This window comes from Elephas maximus, chromosome 8 (genome assembly GCF_024166365.1).
Source record: "Elephas maximus indicus isolate mEleMax1 chromosome 8, mEleMax1 primary haplotype, whole genome shotgun sequence".
NCBI lineage: Eukaryota > Metazoa > Chordata > Mammalia > Proboscidea > Elephantidae > Elephas > Elephas maximus.
The window spans coordinates 15,594,550-15,619,870 of record NC_064826.1 but is presented as its reverse complement, the minus strand read 5'-3'; the positions used below and the strand labels follow the sequence as shown (position 1 = coordinate 15,619,870).

The 25,321-nt window shown below is 38.7% G+C and overlaps 1 protein-coding gene across 1 annotated transcript in view; it reads left to right on the top strand.

Annotated features, from left to right (window-relative positions):
• Positions 1 to 25,321, top strand: part of LRGUK (leucine rich repeats and guanylate kinase domain containing) — a 133,646-nt gene that overhangs the window by 93,647 nt on the left and 14,678 nt on the right. The window contains exons 16-17 of the mRNA XM_049894621.1: positions 11,057 to 11,368; positions 20,166 to 20,305. Coding sequence (XP_049750578.1) covers positions 11,057 to 11,368; positions 20,166 to 20,305 — 452 coding nt within the window. The remainder of the gene's footprint in view (positions 1 to 11,056; positions 11,369 to 20,165; positions 20,306 to 25,321) is intronic.

Below are 25,321 nucleotides of genomic sequence, written 5' to 3'. Positions count from 1 at the left end.
CACCAAAGTAGACACTCAGGCAGCTAACAAACACACGAAGAGATGTGCAAGATCATTAGCCATTAGATCCAAATCGAAACTATAATGAGATACTGTCTCACCCTGGCAATAATGGCACCGATTAAAAAAAGAAAAGAAAAAAAACAAACAAATGCTGGTGCAGTTGTGGGGAGATTGGAGCTCTTATGCATTGCTGGTGGGAATGTAAAATGGTACAACCACTCTGGAAAACAGTATGGTGCATCCTTAAAAAGCTAGAAAGAGGGACACCATATGATCCAGCAATCCTACTCCTAGGAATATATCCCAGAGAAATAAGAGCCATCACATGACTAGACATATGCACAGCCATGTTCAGCACCATTTTTCACAGTAGCACAAAAGATGGAAACAACCTATATGCCCATCAACAGGTGAATGGATAAACTGTGGTACATACACTCAATGGAATACTATGCAATGATAAAGAATAATGATGAATCTGCAGAACATCTCACAACGTGGATGAATCTGGAGGACGTTATGCTGAGCAGAATAAGTCAATCACAAAAGGACAAATATTGTAATAGACCACTATTATAAGTAGTCAAGGAAAGGTTAAAACACAGAAAGAAACATTTTCTGGTGTCTACCAGGCCGAGGAGGAGGAGAGAGGGGAAATCACTAACTAGACCGTAGGCACGTGTTGACTTTGGTGAAGGGAAAGGCCACACATAATATGGGAGAAGTCAGCACAACATGACCAAGGCAAGGGAAGAATTGAGAGGTAGGAGGAATGGAAATGGGGAACTCAGGGCGGTAATGGGGAGAGTGCTGACTCATTGCTGGGACTGCAACCAATGTCATGGAAAAATTTGTGTATAAATTATTGAATGGGGAACTAATTTGCTCTATAAACCTTCACCTAAAGCACAATCGAAAAAAGAAAAAAATGTTTAGATTGGGTGTGGGGAGGAGGGTAGGTTGTGAAAGAGAGGCAGGAAGTAGGATAACTACTGTTTTCTATGAGCTGTGCCTAGGTGCACTTTACAGGTACCAGTACCTCACTTAGGTAAAGAGCTTTAGACATACTTTTGGTTTCCCCTTTGGGCAGTTGTTTCTGAGGCTCCTCAAGACATTTGGAGTTGTATTTGCATTAGGGTACTGATGGGAAATGAAAAGGGTCCCACAGTGGTGCAATGGTTTGTGCTAGACTACTAACCCAAATGCTGGCGGTTTGAATTTACCAGAGGTGACGTGAAAGAAATTCTCCTTCTTTTGACTCCCTGTGCCTGGGATCCATGGTGGCAGTACACATTGTGTGTGTATGTGTGTGGTTTTGTTTTGGTAGCATATGTTTTTAGAGCATCTGGACTAAATTTTGGAAACCCTGATGCCATAGTGGTTAAGTGCTACGGCTGCTAACCAAAAGGTCTGCAGTTCAAATCCACCAGGTGCTCCCTGGAAACTCTATGGGACAGTTCTGCTTTATCCTGTAGGGTCTCTATGAGTCAGAATTGACTGGAGGGCAACGGGTTTGGTTTGGTTTGGACTAAATTTTGTTTGTGGTCAGAGGAAAGGAGTAGAATAAATCACCGACTCCTCTGCTGCCGTTATTGGTTTTCTTGGTACACGTGTTGGTTTTTAGATGTGAAATGTAAATACTTAAAAATTGGTCATCTTCCATCTACATTTACAAAGTTTATATCACTCCTGTTCGATACATTCCTCAGCAGGAAAAACACTGTGGATTTTAGTCACTGTGTTAGCTAATACAAGAGTCCCTGGGTGGTGCAAACAGCAACCAGAAATTTGGAGGTTTGAATCCACCCAGCGGTGCCTCAGAACAAAGGCCTGGGAATCTACTTCAAAGGTCACAGCCGTTGAAAACCCTGTGGAGCACAGTTCTGCCCTGAAACACATGGGGTCACAATGAGTCGGAATCGACTCGACAGCATCTGACGTATTAGCTAATTCAACCCTCAGCTTCTTTAAAGGAGTCTGCCACCTCGGTTCCAAATCAACAGGAGTGATAGCTCCACTGGCCATGAGCGCCTTCTGCAAATATTTAAAGAACTAAATCAATTATTCTAAAAGTGTCGAGAGATAATTGGCAACGGGTGTGACTGGGCAATTCACAAAAGAAGAAATAAAAGTGGCCAATCAATATGTCCAAAAAACAGAATAACTTTTTTTTTTAATTTTCTTTTGCGGGGCTGGTGCAAAATCAGAAAAGGCAGAAAACAAGTTACTGCCTGCTCGGGATGAGGCTGTGGGTAACTGCACTTTCTTACATCACTGGCGAGAATATGAATTGGCACAATTTTTCTGGGGGCAGTTTTACAATATTCATCAAAGCCTTAAAATTCTGCATGTGCTTGACCTAGCAGTTCTAATTTAGGAATTATCATAAGGAAATCATTTATGTCTAAGGATATTGGTATCAATTTTTTTATATATATAATAAAAAACTAGAAATAATTTAGCTGTCAAACAGGATTTAAAAAATAAGTTACAGTATAGCTATATGCTGGCATACTGTGTAGCCGTCATAATCATATTGTAGAAAAATATTGAGGTGAGAGGAAAATGGTCATTACATAAGAAAAGAGCAGGCTCGAGAGGTATATCCAGTCTGGCTGTAGTTGTTAGCTCTGGGTTGTTCTATTATGGGCAATTTTTATTTTTTCCTTTACATTTTTTTTTTCTTTTTGTATTTTCTAAATGTTCTACAATGAATGTATTTATTTGGAGAAAGTTATATAAAATTAAAATGACAAGCACAGGCCATTGGAAAGCAGCAGCCTTATGTTCAATCTGGATTTGGCATAAGGAAGAAGTTTCTAGGAGTTAGAGGTGACGGCACAGAGGAGCAAACAGCCTTCCTCCAAATGTTTTCACACGGAGGTTAGATGCTCTGTGACAGGAGTCACAGAAAACCTCCATATATTGGGTGTTTTGTTGGACTGGATGAAATTAAAGATTTCTTTTCATGATCTGTGATCTGTTAATCGCCACTGGCTCTGCTTGCTAGCTATGAAGAGTCCATAGTTCTTCATAGAACTGCATTTGTTTTATTAGATAAGTGCTTCATATTAGAAAATCAGAGCTAGTACTCGTTAAACCAGTGGCTTTCAAACTTTTTTGACAAGGATCCATCACTACAGAGATGCTTTATAATATCGTGCTTCAGTACATATATATACACATAAGAACCAAAAGTATCATAAAACACCCTTACCATGATGATCCAATCTGAAATTTTCTATTCTGCTCAATTTTCAAAAGAATTTTTTACTCTTTTTCAAAATAATTTTATTTTTTGTTGCTGTTGAAAATATATACGGCAAAATGTTCAACAGTTTCTGCATGTACAATTGAGTGACCTTAATTGTAGCCTTCAAGTTGTGCAACCATTCTCACCCTCCTTTTCTGAACTTTCCCCCATTAACATAAACTCAGTGCCCCCTAAACTTCTTATCTAAACTTTTGAGTTGCTGTTGTCAGTTTGATCCCATGAAAATAGTTCTTTAGAAGAGCACAATGCTCAAGGCAGACATTCTTTACTAATTAAGCTAAACTATTATTTGGTTTAAAGAAGACTTCAGTGCATATTTTGGTTAAGGTTTAAAGATTATTTTAGGGCAGTAATTTCAGGGGTTCATTCGGCCTCAATGGCCCCAGAAAGTCTGAGTTTCATGAAAGTTGGAAAATCTGTTCTGCATTATCCCCCTTTTGACCAGGACTTTTTAATAGAATCTTTGATTAAAACATTCAATAATGGTGGCTAGGCACCATCCAGTTCTAAAGGTCTCATGGCAAATGAGGCAGTTGTTTATGGAGGCAATTAGTCAAGCATCATAATTTTTTTAATGCCAGTTATAACCTACTAAATTAATTTCACAATTTAGTTTGCAACTTGGATTTTGAAGAGGCCCACACTGAGTGCTGTGGTGCTTTGCTGAGGCTCTGTCCTTACAGGACTATTATCTGTCACCTCCCTGCTCTGGCTGCCCTCAAGTGAGTTTGGATGGATTGGAATGATTTATCTTGGGTTCGCCCCTGGGTCAATAACAAGGATCTGGTGATAGGCAGTTACATTCTTTGTCAATGTTAACATTTGTGATAAGTTACACCCAAAATTCATATACGTAGTGATATTTTCTGATGTAAGGCTAAAAAGAAAAAAATCCTCAAAACAACCTAGGTCAATAATGTTTTCACCACTAAGTACTTAGCTGACTCCTTTTCTTTTGTTCCATGACAGCCCCCAAGATCATCTTGTTACCATAAAAGGTCCTCCAAATTCTACTTCAGATAACTGCACAGTGTGTCCACAAATGAATTAAAGGCTTAATTCAATTTGAACGACATTATTCAAATGAATAATCAGTTTTCTTTATTGGCCAGGCATTCAGAACAGACGATAAGAAGAGCCTAACCATCTCCTTGTGTTGATGGTAAATAATGTCAGAAGACCAAACCTCTCATTTTAAAGGTGATTGTGTGGTCCTGGTGGCGCACTGGTTAAGAGCTTGGCTGCTGATCAAAAGGTAGGCAGTTCAAATCCACCAGCCGCTCCTTGGAAACCCTGTACAGCAGTTCTACTCTATATGATCACTATGAGTTGGAATCAACTCAACAGCAGTGGTTTTTTTTTTTAATGAGAGTGCAGTCAGGATCAGCGATGGCTTATAAAATTGTAACCGTGGAAATCCATGATTTCAAATAATACTAAAAATCAAAACAATCTAAGCCAGTCACAAAAGGACAAATATCGTATAACCTCACTTACATAAAAAGACAAGAAAAGGCAAATGTATAGAGATCGAAGTTTATTAGTGGTTACCAAGGGTGGGAGGAAGGGGAAAGAGGGGGGTTAATGGTGATGGAAAAATCTCATTGATTAAGTGGAGGGTTGCACAGCCGATTATTATAATTGCTGTCAGTAAGTTGTACACCTATAAGAAGATGAATTGGCCAAAGTTGTCTGATAGATATATTTATGACAATGACAAAAAAAAAGTAACAGCTGAGGCTACTTATGTACAACCAAACACCTCATGGGATTTGGTTCCTTGGTTTGAGGTTTAGGGTCATGGTTCCAAGGGACATCCCAGATATTTGGCCTAATAAAATGCTTACTGCCTCTGTTTGTTGAATAGTGCCTGGGGTCTTAAAAGCTTATAAGCAGATATCCATGGCACAACAGCAGGTCTTTGTTCACCTGGAGCAAAAGAGGAAGAAGGGGAGTCAGGGATAAGAGGAGGAAATGCAATGTGAGATTAATTTCCTCCATGAAAAACTGCCTCCTTTGCAATGAGACCAGAAAAACTGAGTGGTGCCCAGCTACCATGACTGAACATTTCAATCAAAGATTCAATAGAAGAATCTTGATCAAAAGGGGGAAAATGTAGAACACGATTTCAAATTTTTATGAATTCTAGACTTTCTGGAGCCACAGATGCTGGATAAATCCCTGAAACTATTACACTAAGATAATCTTGAAAACTTAAACCAAAAATATCTCCTGAAGTCTTCTTAAAATTGAAGAATAATTTAGCTTAACTTGTAAAAATGGTCAGCCTTGAGCATTATACTTTTTTAACAACTGTCTATATGGGATCAAATTGACAATAGCAACTCAAAAATTTAGTTAGGAAACTTAGGGAGCAGTGAGTTTATGTAAATGAAGGGAGAGCAACTCAGAGAAGGAGGATGAGGATGGTTGCATTCAATGTCACAAAATTGTGCATGTAGAAATGGTTGAATTGGTATGTGTTTTGCTGTGTGTATTCTCAACAACAACAATAAGATAAAAGTTGGGGGGGAAAATCATAATGACCATTGGAAACCCAGTTCCACTAGATTCTAGTTGTGTGGCTTTCTTACAGTTTTTTGTTGTATAAAAAGGGGATGATAAAGTCTATCTCAGTATTATTGTGAGGATTAAGTACCCAAAACACTGTGACATGTCGTTGGATGCCGTTGAATCAATTCTGACTCATAGCAACCCCGTGTGTGCAGAGAGCTGCTCCATAGGATTTTCTTGGCTATAACCTTTACAGAAACAGATTGCCAGGTCTTTCTCCCTCGGGGCTATTGGGTGGGTTTGAACCACCAGCCTGTAGTTAGCAGGCGAGTGCTTACCTGTTGTGCCATAAGCCCTTAAATGAGGGTTTGTTAGTATTAACATATAAGCAACAAAAAAATTGCATTTTATCAGTAATTGGAATAGGACAACGCTGTTCAAAAGTAGGTGGAACTATTTGGTAAAAGGATGGTTTTCTCTGAAAATTATTTTTAAAAACTTTGACAATCTTGATTAAATTAAGGGGCTAAAACAAAATTAGAAAAATCTTAGGATGAATTTGTAATTCAGGGAATGGTAATAACATCAAGAGGCTCTTTGCTGGCCACTCACAGGCAGCAGTGCACTTTACAGAAGCAAGTAGGGAGATCTCAATTCGGAAATTAATATAACACATAGCATGTGCTCAAGGAGCCCTGGGGGCACAATGGTTAAGCACTTGACAGCTAACTGAAAGGTTGGTGATTCAAAGTCACCATTGGCTCCGAGGGAGAAAGGCCTAACAATCTGCTCCCATAAAGATCACAGCTTAGGAAATCCTATGGGGCAGTTTTATCCTGACCTGTAGGGTCACTGTGAGTCAGAATCGACGTGAGGGCACACAGCAGCAACAACAGTATATGCTTAATAAATGTTATCTGTTATTTTACTGTTATTATTTTATTACTGATAAAATCAAGAGCATGGTTTCAGCATGGTGAGACAGTAAATGCTGACAGGTTTCTTGACTTGGAAATACATTACCAGATACAGAACATTCTGTCTTTTCCTTGTCATTTGAGACAGACTGGCTTCTGTAAGCTACTAGAGTAAAACCTGTGAAAGTTGAAACCTGTGTAAGGCGGACACCAGTCAGAGAAGGAATCTCAAACATCTTCCGCTAAAACAAGTGATAGAAAAGTGGTAAGACTGCACCTGTCAAAGGTGGAAAACTTGCAAGACCCAGAACAAGGCAGTCCCATCAAGTCCGGCTCTCCCAGATTTCAGCTTCCAAGAACAAAGAAAAGCCACGAGAGACCAGAAAATGTCTTTGTTGGAGGAAGTGACCAGTGAAAACAACTTTTGAAAGAGCCATTCATTCAGGAGGAGTCCTTAGCAAGTGTAGGGCTGGTTGGAAAGCCCATCAGAAGTTTATTCAAGTGTATTGCTAATAGGAGAGGATGCCTTCAGTGTGTATTTAAGCTCCTTGAAGGCTTCTGTCCTATTTCCTGCCAACCGTCGGGACCCTTTTCCTCTCCCTTCCCTTTCCCAGATGCCACACACATCCAGGTCTTATGTGTCAAGCTCCCGCTATTGAAATTACCTGTCCTATAAAGTTTTTTTTTTTTATGTCAAAGTGCCAACTAACTAGTTCCTGATAAACTCACCCATTCTTTCATGAAATCCAGGCTACTGTGGTTATATGTTTTAATGGGAGCATTCTGGATAGAGTGCCCAAATGTTGAGCCCATTAGCTCAACTCTACTGAACACATTACAAAGTGTAGGGTTTAGTGGAAAGAAGGAATGTTTTTGTACCTCATCTCTCCGTGCGGATACACACTCACACCTTTTCCCTTTTCTTGGTGTACAATCTGTTCCTGTTTAAACAGCTGACTGTTCCTTTGATTAGATGCCCAAGGATATAACACTTTACTGTTAGAACCATCTTACAGTAAACGTACTCGGTGTGCCTTAGACAACATGGACGTTGTTACTGTATTTTCCTGGACGTGTATGGTAGCTTTCTGCTATATATATAAAAGATTATTTTGCTGTGGACAATTACGGATAATTATTTTTTCAGTTACTATTAGTCCTTTCGTAAAGGCACAAATAGGTATGAGATCGAATTCCACTCTGGAGAAACAGCTTCTCTGGCACCTTTACTTTTGTCGTAGCACTTCCTAATGAACTGAACTTTTCTCTTTATTTTCCACTACAAATTATGTAACTGCCCCATTAAAAAGAAACATTTTTAATTTCATAGCACGTTCATGTGCTTTCATTTATTTTAAACTCTTTGCGTGCTTACCTATTTCAGTACTAAGACTCCTTTATAGCGATTTTATAGGCATTTGCATTTTATATGTTTATGTATTTACTCTGGTGCGTAAAAATGACTTTCCTCAGTTAAAAAACCTCGCTGCCACCTGAATCAACATATTTCTTTAAGTCCTGTTGGAGTGCGGGGGCGGGGGAATGAATTATTCTGAAGCTATCTGGGCATTGCAGACATTTATTCTGAAAATAAAGCCTATTTCCAAGTCCTCCGTTTCCAGGCACTTTCAAAGAGACACAAACTCTACTGCTGATTTAATTTGTTTCCGCAAGGCTTTATAGAAACGTTACAGAAAGTTTATATTGAAAAGTGATCAGCTTCACATTTTTGGACAGGAGAGTGACTAAATTGCTTTACTACGCAAGTACCTTTATCAATGTAGAACAACTGGTCATTGAAATAGGAATTTTTTTCCTCTCAAAATATTCACAATATAACCCCCAAATGGTACATTTATTACCCATAATTGACAAGACTGTGCCTGTAATACCAGAATGTTAACATCTTTTTATGTTTTGTTTCGTGCGGTAAAAGGCCTGTTTGGTCCATGATGATGTGATCTAAATAGACACACAAACGTTTTATCCTTAGGTATATAACCTCCACTGTATTTCTGCTTTAGCTTGGATGCTTCTAACTTTGTTCTTGTAAAATGTTTCCTACACATATTATTTTAATTCCCTTGGCTTTGGAGGAGTTTAAGTCTATATAAAAGGTTTAAGCTATTTAAAATTCATTTAAGATGTAGCTCCTGTTGTTCCAGACACTTCATTTATATTTCCCTGCATTTGGTAATGATAAAAAAAAATTACTAACCCATAAAATAGCCTTAAAACTGCCGTGCGTCATTCAACTCATTTGTGCTTTATTGGGGGTGTTTAAATAAATTCAAATAACCTGTAGACTGAAGAACGTGGTTCTTGTTCTGGACTGTAATTTCAGTATATTTGTAATGTTGCCTCAAGGTTGACTTTAATTTAGATACTTTGAATAAGATCCTATTAAGAAGCTTGGTTGCAGAGTGTTATAATGTTGGTAATTATAGGTTGTTTGTTTTTTTTTTTTTAACATATTATTGTGCTTTAGGTGAAAGTTTACAGAGAAAATTAGTTTCCCACTCAATAATTTATTCACAAATTGTTTTGTGACATTGGTTGCAATCCCACAATGTGTCAGCACTCCCCTCCTTTTTACCCCAATTTCCCGGTTTCCATCCATCAGGTTTTCCTGCGCCTTCCTGCCTTCTGGTCTTTGCTTTTGAGCAGGTATTGCCCATTTGGTCTCATGTACTTGCTTGATCGTTCTAAGGAGCACATTCCTCATAGGTGTTATTGTTTTATAAACCAAAAAAAAAAAAAAAACCAAACCCATTGCCGTTGAGTTGATTCCGACTCATCGCAACCCTATAGGACAGAGTAGAATAGCCCCATTATAGACCTGTCTAGTATTTGGCTGAATGGTGAACATTGGGAGTAGATTCAGTTCTGAGTTAAAAGGGTGTCCGAAGGTACTGAGGTTTTTTTTTGAGGGGGGGTCATAGTCTCAGGGGTTCCTCTAGTCTCTGTTAGACCAGTAAGTCTGGTCTTTTTTGTGAATTAGAATTTTGCTCTGCATTTTTCTCCTGCTCTGTTCAGGTCCCTCTGTTGTGATCCCTGTCAGATGTCAGGTGATAACCAGGCACCGTCTAGTTCCTCTGGGCTCAGGCTGGTGGATACTGTGGTTCATGTCGTCCGCTAGTCCTTTGGACTAATTGCTTCCTTGTGTCTTTGGTTTTCTTCATTCTCCTTTGCTCCGATGGGATGGGGCTGATAGTTGTATCTTCTGGGGCCACTTGTAAGCTTTTAAGATACCAGATGCTATTCACTGAAGTAGGATGTAGGACATTTTTTTATGGACTGTTATGCCACTTGGCCTAGATGCCCCCCGAGACCATGGTCGCTCAACCCAGCAACTCGGTCCAGAGAGGTGTTTGGTCGTGTCTAGGAAGCTTCCATGACTGTGCCTCCTGTGTGCTCTATTATATATATGAATATACATATTGTACATACAAATATGTATGTAAAAATATCCACAGCCAAACCTATATATGTACATGGGCGTACTCCTAGACTCTGCTATCCCTATGAAGTATACATACCCACCTATGTATCTGCTTGTAAAATTATTGTTTGTTTTTACTTTTTTTTAGGGTTGTATATGTTATAGTATGTACTGTGGTTCTGTGTGTGTGTGTGTGTGTGTGTTCCTCTCAGTGTCTTCCTTTGCCTTGGTCAAGCTGTGCTAACTTCCCCTATATTGTGTATTGCCTTTCCCTTCGCCAAAGTTAGCACGTGACTACTCTCAAGTTAGTGATTTTCCCTCCCCACTCCTCTGCCTGGTAGCCATCAGAGAGTGTTTCTTTCTCTGTGTAAACCTTTTCTTGACTTTTTATAGTAGTGGTCTCATAGAGTATTTGTCCTTTTATGACTGACTTATTTCACTCAGTATGATGTCCTCCAGATTCATCCATGTTGTGAGATGTTTTGTGGATTCATTATTCTTTATCGTTGCATAGTATCCCACTGAGTGTAAGTACCACAGTTTATCCATTCATCTGTCGATGGGCATTTAGGTTGTTTCCATCTTTTTGCTGTGATGAATAATGCTGCAATGAACATGGGTGTGCATATGGGTATTCCTGTGACAGCGCTTATTTCTCCAGGATATATACCTAGGTGTGGGATTGCTGGATCATATGGTATTTCTATTCCTAGCTTTTCAAGGAAGCGCCATACTGTTTTCCATAGTGGTTATACCATTTTACATTTCCACCAGCAGGGCATAAGAGTTTCAATCTTCCCACAATCTCATCAGCATTTGTTGTTTTTTGGTTTTTTGTTCAGTGCCATTCTTGCAGGCATTGAGATGGTATCTCATCGTAGTTTTTATTTGCATCTCTCTTTAAAGTGTTGAAAAGCAAAGATGTCACCCTGAAGACTAAGGTATCCCTGACCCAAGCCATGGTGTTTTCAATCACCTCATATGCACGTGAAAGCTGGACAGTGAATAAAGAAGACCAAAGAAGAATTGATGCCTTTGAATTATGGTGTTGGCAAAGAATGTTGAATATAGTACGGACTGCCAAAAGGACAAACAAATGTGTCTTGGGAGAAGTACAACCAGAACGCTCCTTAGAAGCAAAGATGGCGAGACTACATCTCACATACTTTGGACATGTTATCAGGAGGCCTCAATCCCTGGAGAAGGACATCATGCTTGGTAAAGTAGAGGGTCAGCAAAAAAGGGGAAGACCTTGACGAGATGGATTGACACAGTTGTTGCAATGATGGGCTCCAGCATAACACCGATTATGAGGATGATACAGGATCCGGCAGGGTTTGGTTCTCTTGTACACAGGGTTGCTATGAGTCGGAACCAACTTGACAGTACCTAACAACAACAACAATGGCTAAGGATCAGGAGCATCTTTTCATGAATTTGTTGGCTGCCCAAATATCCTCTTTGGTGAAGTGTCCATGTCCTTTGCTCATACTATGATTGGGTTGTTTGTCTTTTTGTTGTTGGGTTGTTGAAGTTTTCTATATGTTTTAGTGATTAAATCTTTATCAGATATATCATTGCCAAATATTTTTTCCTAGTCTGTAGCTTCTTTTTTTACTCTTGTTAAAGTCTTTTGATGAGCATAAGTGTTTAATTTTTAGGAGAGTCCAATTATCCAGCTTGTCTTCTGGAGTTTGTGTGGTTTTAATTATGGTTCATATTCTATTTATACCATAGATTAGGGCCCCAACGCTATCCCCATGTTTTCCTTCTTGATCTTTATAGTTTTAGGTTTTACACTTAGGCCTTTGATCCATTTCGAGTTACTTTTTGTGAATGATGTGACGTATGGATCCTGTTTCATTTTTCTGCATATGGATATCCAATTTTGTCAGCACCGTTGGTTGAAGAGACTTTCTCTTCCCCATTTAATGGATTTCACCCCTTTGTCGAAGATCAACTGTCCATAGCTGGATGGATTTTACTTCTGGGTTCTCATTTCTATTCCATTGGTCTATGTGTCCGTCGTTGTACCAGTACCAGGCTGTTTTGACTACTGCGGCTGTACAGTAGGCTCTGAGATCAGGAATCGTGAGGTCTCCAACTTTGTTCTTCTTTTTTCATAATGCTTTACTTATCAGGGGCTTCTTTACTTTCCATATAAATCTGGTGATTAGTTTTTCCATCTTAAGTTAAAGAATGTTGACAGAATTTGAATTGGGATTGCATTGTATCTATAGTTCGCTTTGGGTAGTATTGACATTTTCACAATGTTCAGTCTTCCTATCCATGACTGTGGTATATATTTTTTAGATTTATGGAAGTCTCTTGGTTTCTTGCACTAGTGTTTTGTAGTTTTCCTTGTATAAGTCTTTTACGTCCCTAATTAGATTTATTCCTAAGTATTTTATCTTTTGCTGGGCTATTGTAAATGGTATCGTTTTCCTGGTTTCTTTTTCAAAGTTCTCTTTGTTGGTATAGAGGGATCCAACTGACTTTTGTGTGTTAATCTTGTGTCCTGATACTTTGCTGAAACTTTCTATTAGTTCCAGTAGCTTTCTTGTGGAGTCTTTTGAAGTTTTTATGTACAGGATCCTGTTGTCTGCGAATAGGCACAGATTGACTTCTTCCTTACCAATTTGGATGCCCTTTCTTTCCCTTTTTTGTGTTATTGCTCTAGCTAGGACTTCCAGTGCAATATTGAAAAAGAGTGGTTATAAAGGATATCCTTGTCTGGTTCCCATTCTCAAAGGGATGCTTTCAGTCTCTCTCTTTTGAGAATAATGTTAGCTGTTAGTTATATTTAAAAAAACAAACAAACAAAAAACCAAGTATATATGCCCTTAAATTCTGTTGAGGAATTTCCCTTCTATTCCTATTTTGGTGAGAGTTTTTATCAAGAATCGGTGTTGGACTTTATCAAAAGTCTTTTCTGCAGTGATTGAGAAGATCATATGGCTACCTTTCTTTTATTTATGTGGTAGATTACACTGATTGATTTTCTAATGTTGAACCATCCTTGCATACCTGGGATGAATCCCACTTGATCATGATGTATTATTTTTTTGATATGTTTCTGAATTCTATTGGCTAGAATTTTGTTGAGAATATTTGCATCTATGTTCATGAGGGATGTTGGTCTGTAATTTTCTTTTGTGATGTCTTTGCCTGGCTTTGGTATCAGGGTTATACTGGCTTCACAGAATGAATTCAGGAGTGTTCTTCCTTTTCTAGATTCTGGAATAGCTTGAGTAGTATTTGTGTCTGCTCGTCTCTGAATATTTGGTAGAATTCTCCAGTGTAGTCTTCTGGGCCAGGGCTTTTTTGTTGTTGTTGTGAGTTTTTTTTTTTTTTTAAATCTATGTGTATATATATATAACCTCTTCAATTTCTTCTTTTGTTATGGGTCTGTTCAGATTTTCTACTTCAGTTTGTGTTAGTTTAGGTAGGTAATGTTTTTCCAGAAATTTGTCCATTTCCTGTAGATTTTCCAATTTGTTGGAGTACCAGTTTTTCATAGTATTCTGTAATGATTCTTTTTATTTCAATTGGTTCTGTTGTAATGTCATCCATCTCATTTCTTATTTGGGTTATTTGCATCTTCTCCTTCTTTTGTCAATTTGGCCAGTGGTTTGTTGATTTTATTGATCCTTTCAAAGAACCAGCTTCTAGTCTTATTGATTCTTTTGATTGTGTTTCTGTTTTCTGTTTCACTTATTTCTGCTCTAATTTTAATTATTTCCTTTCTTTTTTGGTGGCCGATGGCTTCTCTTGCTGCTCTTTTTGTATTTGTTTGAGTTGCCCCACAGAATGACTGGTGGGCTCAAACTGCTGACCTTTTGGTTAGCAGCTGAGTGCTTTAACCACTGTACCACCAGGGCTCCCTGTAGGGTTAAAGTATTGATTTTGACCCTTTCTTCTCTTTTGATTTGTGCATTTATTGCTATAAATTGATCTCTGAGCATTGCTTTTCCTGTTCCCAAAAGTTTTGGTATGTTGTGTTTCCATCTTTGTTGCATTCTATGAATTTTTTTTTTTTTTTTACTTTAGATGAAGGTTTACAGAACAAACTAGTTTCTCATCAAACAGTTAGTACACACATTGTTCTATGACATTGGTAAATAACCCCACGACATGTTAACACTCTCCCTTCTCAACCCTGGGTTCCCTATTACCAGCTTTCCTGTCCCTTCCTGCCTTCTAGTCCTTGCCCCTGGGATGATGTGCCCCTTTAGTCTCATTTTGTTCCAAGGGTCTGTTCAATCTTTGGCTGAAGGTTGAACCTCAGGAGTGACCTCATTACTGAGCTGAAAGTGTGTCCAGGGGTTATACTCTCAGGGCTTCTCCAGTCTCTGTCAGGCCAGCAAGTCTGGTCTTTCTTTTTGAGTTAGAATTTTGTTCTACATTTTTCTCCGGCTCTATCTGGGACCCCGTATTGTGATCCCTGTCAGACCAGTCAGTGGTGGTAGCTGGGCACCAACTAGTTTTACTGGACTCAGTCTGGTAGGGACTGTGGTAGATGTGGTCCATTAGTCCTTTGGACTAATCTTCCCTTGTATCTTTAGTTTTCTTCTCTATAAATTTTTTAATTTCCTCTTTGATTTCTTCTATTACCCAGTGGTTTTTAAGCAAGGTGTTATTCAGTTTCCATGTATTTGATTTTTTTTCCTTGTTCTTCCTGTTATTGATTTCTGCTTTTATAGCATTGTAATCAGAGAAGACGCTTTGTATTATTTTGATGTTTTTATACTTATTGTGGCTTGCTTTGTGGGCTAAGATGTGGTTTATTCTAGAAAGTAAGCCATGTGCACTGAAAAAGAATGTGTGTTTCGGTGCTGTTGAACGAAGTGTTTTGTCTGTGTCTTTCTAGTTATTCTGTCCTTCACTGAAAGTGGTGTGTAAAAGTCTCCTACTATTATTGTGGAGCTGTCTGTTTCTCTTTTCAATGTTGTTGGAGTTTATTTTACTGTATTTTGGAGCTCCATCTTTGGGTGTGTATATATTTATTCCAGTTCTGTCCTTTTGGTGGATTATCGCTTTAATCCCTTCCTTGTCTTTTATTGTGTATTTTACCTTAAAGTCAGTTTTATCTGAGATTACTATTGCCACACCTGCTCTTTTTTGGTTACTGTTTATCTTTTTCCATCATTTGTTTTTTTTTGTTTATTTATATCTTTGTGTTAAAGGTATGTTTCTTGTAGACAGCATATTGATGGGTTGAGTTTGTTTTTCTTAAATCCATCTGCCATTCTCTGTCTCTCGACTGGTGCATTTAAACCATTTGCATTCAGTGCGATTATTGGTAGGTATGAATTCACTGCTGTCATTTTATTACACTTTTTGTGTGTGTTTGGTGTTGATGGTTTCTTTGTTCTACATAATTTTCTGTGTGGAATTCTTTTTGTTTGTGGGTTTTCTTTTCATTTCCTTTGTTGTTGTTGAATTTGTGTTTGCTGAGTCTTTTTGAGTTTATTCTTTTTTATTTTAATGAGTAGGTTTGTTAATTTTCTTTGTGGTTACCCTGAAGTTTACTTTTATCCTCCTACGTTTAAAGCAGTCTTTTATTTCTTGATACTGCCTTGACTTCCCCTCCATATAGAAGTTCTGTAATTACACCATTTATTATCTCTTTTTGTTTTGAAATTGTCATCATTTATAGACTGATGTCTGTTGTTCCCTGTTTTCAGTGCAGCTTTATTTTATTTTTGAGCATTCTTTATCCGGGTGGGTATCTGGCTGATGCTGTCATGTGTCGTAATCTCAGGATGTTGTCTGCTGTTGTTGGTTCTCTGCCCAAAGGACTCCCTTTAATATTTCTTGTAAGGTTGGTCTAGTTTTTACAAATTCCCTTAATTTCTGTTTATCTGAAAATGTCATTATTCTGCCATTGTGTTTGATAGACAGTTTTGCTGGATATGTAATTCTTGGTTGGCAGTTTTTTTCTTTTGGGGTTTTATATATGTCATCCCATTGCCTTCTTGCATGCATGGTTTCTGCTGAGGATCCAGAGCTTAGCCTTACTGGTTCCCATTTGTAGGTGATCTTTCGTTTTTCCCAAGCTGCTCTCAGGATTCTTTCTTTGTCTTTGTTTTTGGAAAGTTTGATTCTGATATGTCTTGGTGGTTTTCTTTTGGGATCTATCCTGTATGGGGTTCTTTGTGCTTCTCGGGTGGGTATTTTCTTGTCTTTCATGATACTAAGATTTTTTTTTTCTGCCAGGATATCTTCAAAAACTCTCTCTGTGCTTTTTATTGTCTCCTGCTGTTCTCAATTTCTAATCATGTGTAAATTATTCCTCTTGGTAGTGCCTTTACATAACTCTTAGGGTTTCTTCACTTTTCTTCATTCTTTCTTCTGATTACGCTTCAGACAAATTAGTGTTAAGAAATTTGTCCTCTATCTCACTGATTCTGTCTTCCATTGACTCATTCTTTTCCTATGTCCTTCCATTAAATTGTCTATTTCTGAAATTTTGTTAATCTTCTGGATTTCTAGTTGCTGTTTTTGCAAGGTTTCTGATTATCTGTTTTGTTCTTGTATTGTTTTCCTGAATTCTTCTAGCATTTTCTCTGTGTTTTCCTTGATCTTTTTCCTGATCTCTTGGAGGACCCTAGATATAAGTTTATGAATTCCTTATCAGGTAGTTCCATTACCATTTCATCCTCAGGGAGGGTTTCTGGTTCTTTATTTTAGTCACTTGCTGGAGTCATCTTGTCCTGCTTCGTTAGATGATTTGATATTGTCTGTTGTCAGAATTGACTCGACGGCACTGGGTCTGGGTGTTGTCTGTGGGGCATTAAGGTGTTATTATATTTATTTATTGTATGTTTGGTTGCTGCATCCTGATTTTTTGTTTTGTTTGGACATATTTGGTCAGACAGGACAAGTGTGCTACTCTGGTCATTAGTCTGGTCACACTGAAGCACTCACCACCTGTCACCAGGTGGGTGGGGTAATGTCTGGGTGTGTGAACATGGGTCTCTGCTCATCTTGTGGGGAAGCAGAGAGTGGGTTGTGTGGTTGTTGGCTACTATGTGTCATTGGTCCAGTGGTGCAGGAGTGGGCAATGGCACTCCCTGAGTGGATGGAGCAGCAGGTGTAGTGGGTGTGGCTGGCTAGTAGAGGTGCAGTCACTGCCTCCTATTGGATGAAGAGATGGGGTGAGTGGTGGGCCAGTGCATGCAAGACCATGCTGCTGCCACCTCTCACTGGGTTGGGGGGTTTGGGTGGGGGGTGATGGACCAGAGAGCACATGGTCACATGCCTACCTTCACTTGCTGGGTGGTGGGGAAGAAGTGAACAGTGGGTGGGTGAATGGAGGGAGTGGTAGGCAGTCGCATGTGTGGCTGTGCTGCCACCGCTTCTCACCAGACCCAGAGGGGAGCGGTGAATGTGTCATGTGGGTATGCAAATGATCTGGGATGGCTGGCAGAGCCCCTCTGTTTCGTGTTACTCCTCGTTCACTATGTTCATTCAATTTTTCCTTCCAGTCAGTGTTCAATTCAATTCTTTATCCTTTTTTTTCATTCTTTAGGGTTCCAAGATTATTATTTACATCTGTTTCACTTGGTTTTTCAAGTCTCTTTGCTGTAGGGGGACGGAATGATGCATCTGACTAATCTGCCATCTCGATTCCCCCCCAATTATGTTTTGTTTTGTTTTTAATTAGGAAGTAAGATCTTTTGTCCCTTGATGTATTAAAACATTAGAAAGTGTATTAAGTATTGTATAAAAGCCTGTATTATATAAGTACAAGTAATTAAAGTGGTGGCATTACAGTGTAGCCTGTCATCCAAACATATTATCTTTATCCAAAATATTTTGTTGCTGAGAAACCCTTAAGACATTAAATTGCTGGAATTAGAGCTTTACTGTATCATCAGATTCAACTTGACTTGTTTATACCATAGCACAGACGGCTTATGTCTTAGAAAGCTGGAAAAAGGAACCCTGAATCAAATACTATATTTTTAATAGGTATTTATATATCTAGATACAGATGTTGTTGTTGGTGGGTACTGTCAAGTCAGTTTCAACTCATAATAACCCCGTAAGACAGAATATAATTTCCCCATAAGGTTTCCTAGACTGTAATATTTATGGGAGCAGATTGCCAGGTCTTTCATCCTGCGGAGCCACTGGGTGGGTTCAAACCACTGACCTTTTGGTTAGCAGCCAAGCACTAAGCTTAACCATTGTGCCACTATGGTTCCTTATAGATGCATATGGATATATATATATATATATATACATACACACACACACATAATCTTTTATATGGAACTTACTTCAATGAATATATTTTCCATTTCTTTAATTTTTATTTTATCTAATTTTTTCACATTCATCTGGTCTTTTCCATAATGCTCTGTTCTTAGAGTCCTATCAAGGACACAATCCACAGTCCATCTTCTGTTCACAGCTCCCCAAATTCTTTACTGGAATTTGGTTTTGTTGAGCATACTTCTGGGTCCCTGTACAAGCCACTCTCTCTGCCCAATATGCCCTCCCCCCATATACTTGAATGAGTTTCTTCTTCACGTCTTACATCTCTGCTCAAATGTCACCACTTTCCCGAGGACTTCACTGACTACCTTGTGCGTCACTTTCTTCATCCCCTTACTGTTTTCCTTCATAGCATTTTTTCACTACCTGACGTTAGAGAATGTGTTATTTGTCTGTCTCCAACATTCCCATGGGAAATTCGTACAGGGTCAAGTACTGCTTATTTATTCCTAAATGCCCAACACCCAGAGCACTGTCTGGCACGTAGTAGCTGCTCAATAAATATGGATCGAATGACTTTCTTGTCATGAAGATTTAATAAAGAATGCATCTCCATACAATTGCCTCCTTTTATCATTTTCATTTATCACCCAGGACCTGTCTGGAGAGAGAGGGAGAGAAAACAAAGTAGACTTGTTTTATTGGCTTGGAATTGCCACACAGTATGGTGGGTGTTCAAGTTGAAATCCCATATCAGCACACGGCAAAGCATTAGAGTACAATTCCCACAGGTGTTTCACCTTTAGTCCAGGTGAGATCTGTGTCCAGGCAAAGTCCCTCGGCCTATGAGCTGGGCTCTCCAGACCTTTCCTTTCCAGCTTCTTGCCTTATGGAAGAGCCCAGGTCTTGTTGGCAAGCACTCAGGTGTTCAAACCTCAGCCCCTAAGGCAGGTAACCAGTCCTGATACACCTGACCACTTGACATCAATTCTCACCCGTTTCACTTGTAGTCTCTATTTCATTTCTAGCACTTGGAAATTTTCTTTTTTGGCTTTGAGCTTTGCTAATATGTTATCTAGTTTTTTTTATGTGTTTGGGTGGGAGCAGTTTCTCACAACTGCCCATGCAGTCATATTCATTGCAGGTACCTGTGGAAATGATTTACTTTAGCATTTTTAAGGTAATACTTCTGGAAATGCTCCTGTGTATCCAAAGGTATACTGGGCCCTTCATAGATTAGAAATAATAGAAATTTAGATTCTTTATGTTCTAGGTCTCTGGAATCATTAGATATCATTTATGAATGAATTTTGTTTCACCCTGATCTTATCAACTCCATTCTATTTCGGAGTCTTCTTTTTTAGCTTTGTGTGTTTTCTTTTCCTTTTAACCTTTTAGAAGAATTTTATCATATGGAAAGTAATTATAAGGGTGATAAAGGTGACTTTTCAATTAAGTACCTACACACCATTGTCTTTGCCAAGGTCTTTATTTACTTTAATTCCATTCCCAAGCCTGTATCGATTGAGCACTAGGTATTCTCACGGCATGTGTCTATTAGGTGCTCTGGGCTGACATCTTATGTTATGTTTTTTATTTATTATTATTATTTTATTCTAAGACTCATGTTATTTGTATTTATTTTGTCTTCAAATTGAAAGTCCACAGAATTAAATGTAGAGTTTGTTGTATTTGTGCAAATCAAGATAGAAAACATTTCTAGGACTTGAGGAAGTTCCCTCATCCAACTGTTTGCCTTTTATTTTAAACTTTATTTTTTTCCTACCAGAAATTTACACATCTCCCTTGAAATCAGAAGAGCGTCCCAGGAAGATTTCAACTTTGAATCCAAGTGATTTTCTGGATTCTACAGACAGAAACTACCTTGTTAAATTATGTGCCAACCTTTCAGCCAAAATAACACCAGCGGTAAGAGAGAGACGGAAGTGGTAAAGCACAACTGAGATCATTACACAGCGTCAGACAGAAAGAGTCATTCTCCTTTGTGACTAAAACTTATACCAAAACTACCTTCTCACTGGTATCAGCTTAAGATATGACCTTTAGCCTCTTTCTACACCTCTGAGAATTGGTGCTACTTCTAAAAATAGGATATTGAATGTAAGATTTGTGAGTACTTTTCACCCAGGCTCCTGGTGAAACTCAACTCTTCCGTTTAACAGGAATAGAAAAGCACTACAGTCAAATAAGAAGTTCCTTGGTGGTGCAAAATGGTTAAGTGCTCAACCAGTAGCCAAAAGGTTGATGGTTCGAACCCACCCAGAGGCTCCTTAGAAGACAGGCCTGTTGATCTGCTCCTGAAAGGTCACGGCCTTGAAAACCCTATGAAACAGTTCTACTCTGCACACATAGGGCAGCCTGTGAGTAGGAACTGACTCAACGACAGCTAACAACAACGACAAACAAATCATATAATCTTCCCCCAAAACGGGTAGAAACTGTGTGCTCTTTTGGTGCCTTAACAGTAGGTTTAATGTATTCATACGTTCCTTCGGAAACTAGCGAGAGAGCCATTTGACAGTGATAAACAAAGTAGAAAGTTCCATCTTCTAATTTTTTTTGTTTATTTCTCCGAAGCACCTCCCTACTCATGTTTAAGATGCCCTTCTTCCTCTCCTGCTCAAACCCACACCGGAACGCACCGTGCACCTGAGGCCTTTCCAGGGCAAGCACTGGAATCTAATATGTCATTCTTTCCATGTGCATAGTTTGCAACTACATGTGTGTCAAGCTGTGATTATAAAATAATGACATTGGTTTTGTATGTGGCTTATGGAAAACAGTCTGATTCCCTTAGACACATATGGCCTATGTCATAACTGTTTGGGTAAGTACATGTTTATTTGTATGTGTTGGTGTCTGTGTGTGTTTCTGGTCTATGATTATTTCTATCTTTGTTTCTTTACTGACTCCTTAACCTGAGGGGAAAAGGCACTAATTTGAATCCACGTGACAGTCTTGCTAACTACTGGGTGGTCTTACAAAAGTGATTTATCTGCTCTGAGCTGCCATTTCCACTCCTGTGAAACGCAGATAATATTACCTACTTTACGATGTTATTATACCAAATGTAGATGAAACTTCTTTGTGAATCATGGACAAAAAACAAACGTTAGCTGTAGTTTTGGTGGTGATGATTCGCTGCGAAGGAGAAAAGGTTCAGGCCCTCAGACGTACCTCTTTATGTTCAAGAACAACAACCATCTTTTGGGAAAATCCACAACATCCTTTGTATCACCAAAAACCTCCAGGTGGGTTACTAGATTTCTGCTTCTAACAATGGCAGACTCAGTAACTTGGATCAATCATTCTGCCGAGGAAAACCAGAAAACCTGAATTAAAGAAAAGTCTACCTGACAGCATTGGAGAACAAATAGTAGAGTGAAAAATCACTTGGGCAGGAGTCTGGCAAGAATGAGGATTATGGGAGGTAAGTCTGGCACCAGAGGCCACATTTTCCTTTGGACCCTTGTCACCCAAGAACTACATTAAAGAAACACTAGAGAATTTTCTTTAGGCAGAACAAAAATGATCTAAGATAGAAGGTCAGAGATACAGGAAAGAATGAAGAGCAAGAGAAAAGGTAAATGCGTGAGTAAATCTAAAGGGAGATTGACTGTATGAAACAATAATGATTTTTATCTAAAATATACATAGAATTAAAATACACAAAGGCAATAATAAGTCATGAAAGGAGTAAGTGGAGATGAAGTGTTTCAAAGTCTGTGCATCTAAAGTCTGGGAGGAGGCTACAAGTAACGATACCACACCTTGACGAGCCAAGGACACATATTTTAATCTCTAGAACGACACAAAAAGATGAAAAAGTATAGTTTTTAATTAATTGGAGAAGGGGCTGGAATAATAAAAAAAGACCCAACGCTGTTTCAAATGTCCTAGCCATTGCAATAAATCACGAACATGTAATAAATGGTGTGAGGTTTAGTTACAGTTATGAAGTGAATTTGGCAAGGTTATAATGTCAGCATACACAAATAAATTTGATTTCTATATAATAGCAACAATTTAAAAATATATTTGAATTTTTCAAAAGATAATTTCCCTAGCATCCAAAAATATCAAATATTTAAGAGTAAATCTAATGAAAGATGTGTAATAACTCTACACAGAAAGTATTAAACATATTATTTAGAAAAAAATTAAAGATGTAAATAAGTGAAGGGATAGATCATGTTCATGGGTTGCAAGACTCAGTATTGTACAAATGTCAGTTCTCCCCAAGTAGATCCATAGATTGAATGCACTCCAGTCAAAATCCTCACAGGCTTTTCCGTGGAAATTGAGAGGGTGGTTTTAGTATTTATATAATACTAAATTTTCAGAAATTGAGAGGGTGGTTTTAGTATTTATATAATACTAAATTTTCAGTCACCTCATATGCATGCAAAAGCTGGACAATGAAGAAGGAAGACCGAGGAAGAACTGATGCCTTTGAGTTATGGTGTTGGCAAAGAATGTGAATATACTATGGACTGCCAAAAGAACTAGCAAATCTGTCTTGGAAAAAGTACAGCCAGAGTGCTCCTTAGAAGCAAGGATGGTGAGACTACATCTCACATAGTTTGGACATGTTATCAAAAGGGATCAGTCCCTGGAGAAGGACATCATGCTTGGTAAAGTAGAGGGTCAGTGAAAAAGAGGAAGACCCTCAATGAGATAGAGTGACACAGTGGCTGCAATAATGGGCTCAAGCATAACAACAATTGTGAAGATGGCGCAGGACTGGGCAGTGTTTCCTTCTGTTGTACGCAGGGTCACTATGAGTCAGAACTGACCCAACGGCACGTAACAACAACAACAAATAAATACAAGCGATCAAGAATACCCAAGAACTCACTTTTGAAGAAGAACAAGGAGGGAGGGCTTGTTCTCCCAAAGAGCAAAGTTTATTATAAAATCTCAGAAATGAAGACAGCATGATATTGGCACAAGGATAGAGCAATAGCAGACTAATAGCCCGGAAACAGATCCAGGTGCATGTGGAAAGCTGACTTATGGCAAGGGTGGCGCTGCTGAGTAGTGGGCGAATGTTGGTCTTTTGTTCTGCATCAACTGGATATAAATACGGAAAAAAAATTAAATTTGACCCTGATCTCACACTACACCCCAAAATTAAAGCAGATGGCTATATAAATGTGAAGGGGAAAAACACTTCTGTAAGATAACATAAGACAACATTTTTCTGACCTTGAGATGGGGAAAGATTTCTTAAGTGTAACACAAAAGCTGTAAGAAAGGAAAAAGTCAAAACATTGAGGTACATTAAGAAGTTCTGTTCATCAAAAAACAGCATTAACTAATGGACTGCAACCAGCACAGCCTCCACCAGACTGAGTCCTGCACAACTAGATGGTGCCTGGCTACCACCACCGACTACTCTGACAGGGATTGCAATAGAGGGTCCTGGACAGAGCTGGAGAAAAATGTAGAACAAAATTCTAACTTACAAAAAGAAAGACCAGAATTACTAGTCTGACAGAAGCTGGAGAAACCCTGAGAGTATGGCCTCCGGACAGCCTTTTAACTCACTACTAAAGTCACTCCTGAGGTTCACCCTTCAGCCAAAGATTAGACAGGCCCATAAAACAAAACGAGACTAAAGGGGCACACCAGCCCAGCGGCAAGGACGAGAAGGCAGGAGAGACAGGAAAGCTGGTAGTAGGGAACCCAAGTTCAAGAAGGGAGAGTGTTGGGGTTGGCAACCAATGTCACAAAACAGTACGTATATTAACTGTTTAATGAGACACTAATTTGCTCTGTAAACGTTCATCTAAAGTATAATAATAAAAAATAAAAAAAAAAACAGCTTTAAAGAGAAAAAGGAGCAGCCTGTGTGATAGTTTATTGGTGGATGAACTCATGGTGTCTTTGTGAGTTTAGCAAGTCCAGGAAGGGCCTTTGCTTTTACAGCCATCCTCCCCATTCCCAGCGCAAAAGGCCCTTCCTCCTTCCTCTGCCCCTTCATCCCTCCTTCCCACATCCTCATTCATCCCTCTATCCACCCATCCTGTATTTGTTGAATTCCTACCATGTCTGTAAGACCTGTATTTGCATTTTCAGTATATTATAGGTATTTGCTGCTCACACCCTGTTCTAGACACTAGAGCAGGGCAGAGACCAGGGCAGGTAGAATTTATAGCCTAGGAATGAGACCGTCTGGTCTCCTCTCATTGGTGGAGTGAGGTCACTGTATCTCTAGTCCTCCCACTGCCTTCCTTCTTTGTGGAGAATGGGATGATGGAGCATGGAGATCCCCAGTATTACTGAGTCCCAGTAGACTGACGCCTGTTCTTTATTCTCATCTATAAGGTCACTGGGGATTTACTTAGGACCCAACTGACTTGCTTTTCTTAGGAGGAAGTGCCTGTGAATACGATTGCTGTTCAAGTCTGAAAAAAATCTGCTAACATCACTTTTCGTGCTTGTTATTCCAGTATTTTATCAATATAAAATGCTTCCTATGATTATAACCATAATTTAATATGAATTTAAATAATTCAACAATTGGAATACTCAACTTACCTATTTCCTTATTCCTTGCTTATGCAATTCTTTATTGCTTTACTTCTTCTCTGTTCGTATCTTAAATGGTATTTACCTTTCCAAATGACTCCCAAAGCACATTAATTTGAACATCTCTAAATGCATCTCAGAGAGCTGTAAATATAATTTTAATCAGCCTTGCTTTTTTAAACACAATCTTCTTTTTAAGTTTGAGTATATTAAAAAAAAAAAAGCACAGCTCTTTATTGCTGCAAAACACATATATTCAGCAAGAAGTTTTTACTTATACAACACTCACATGTACTATTGGTTTCAGAAATCTAAATTTTTGTTTAACTTGTTAGATATCACTATGCTATGTTGTTGTCGTTAGGTGCTGTCGAGTCAGTTCTGACTTAC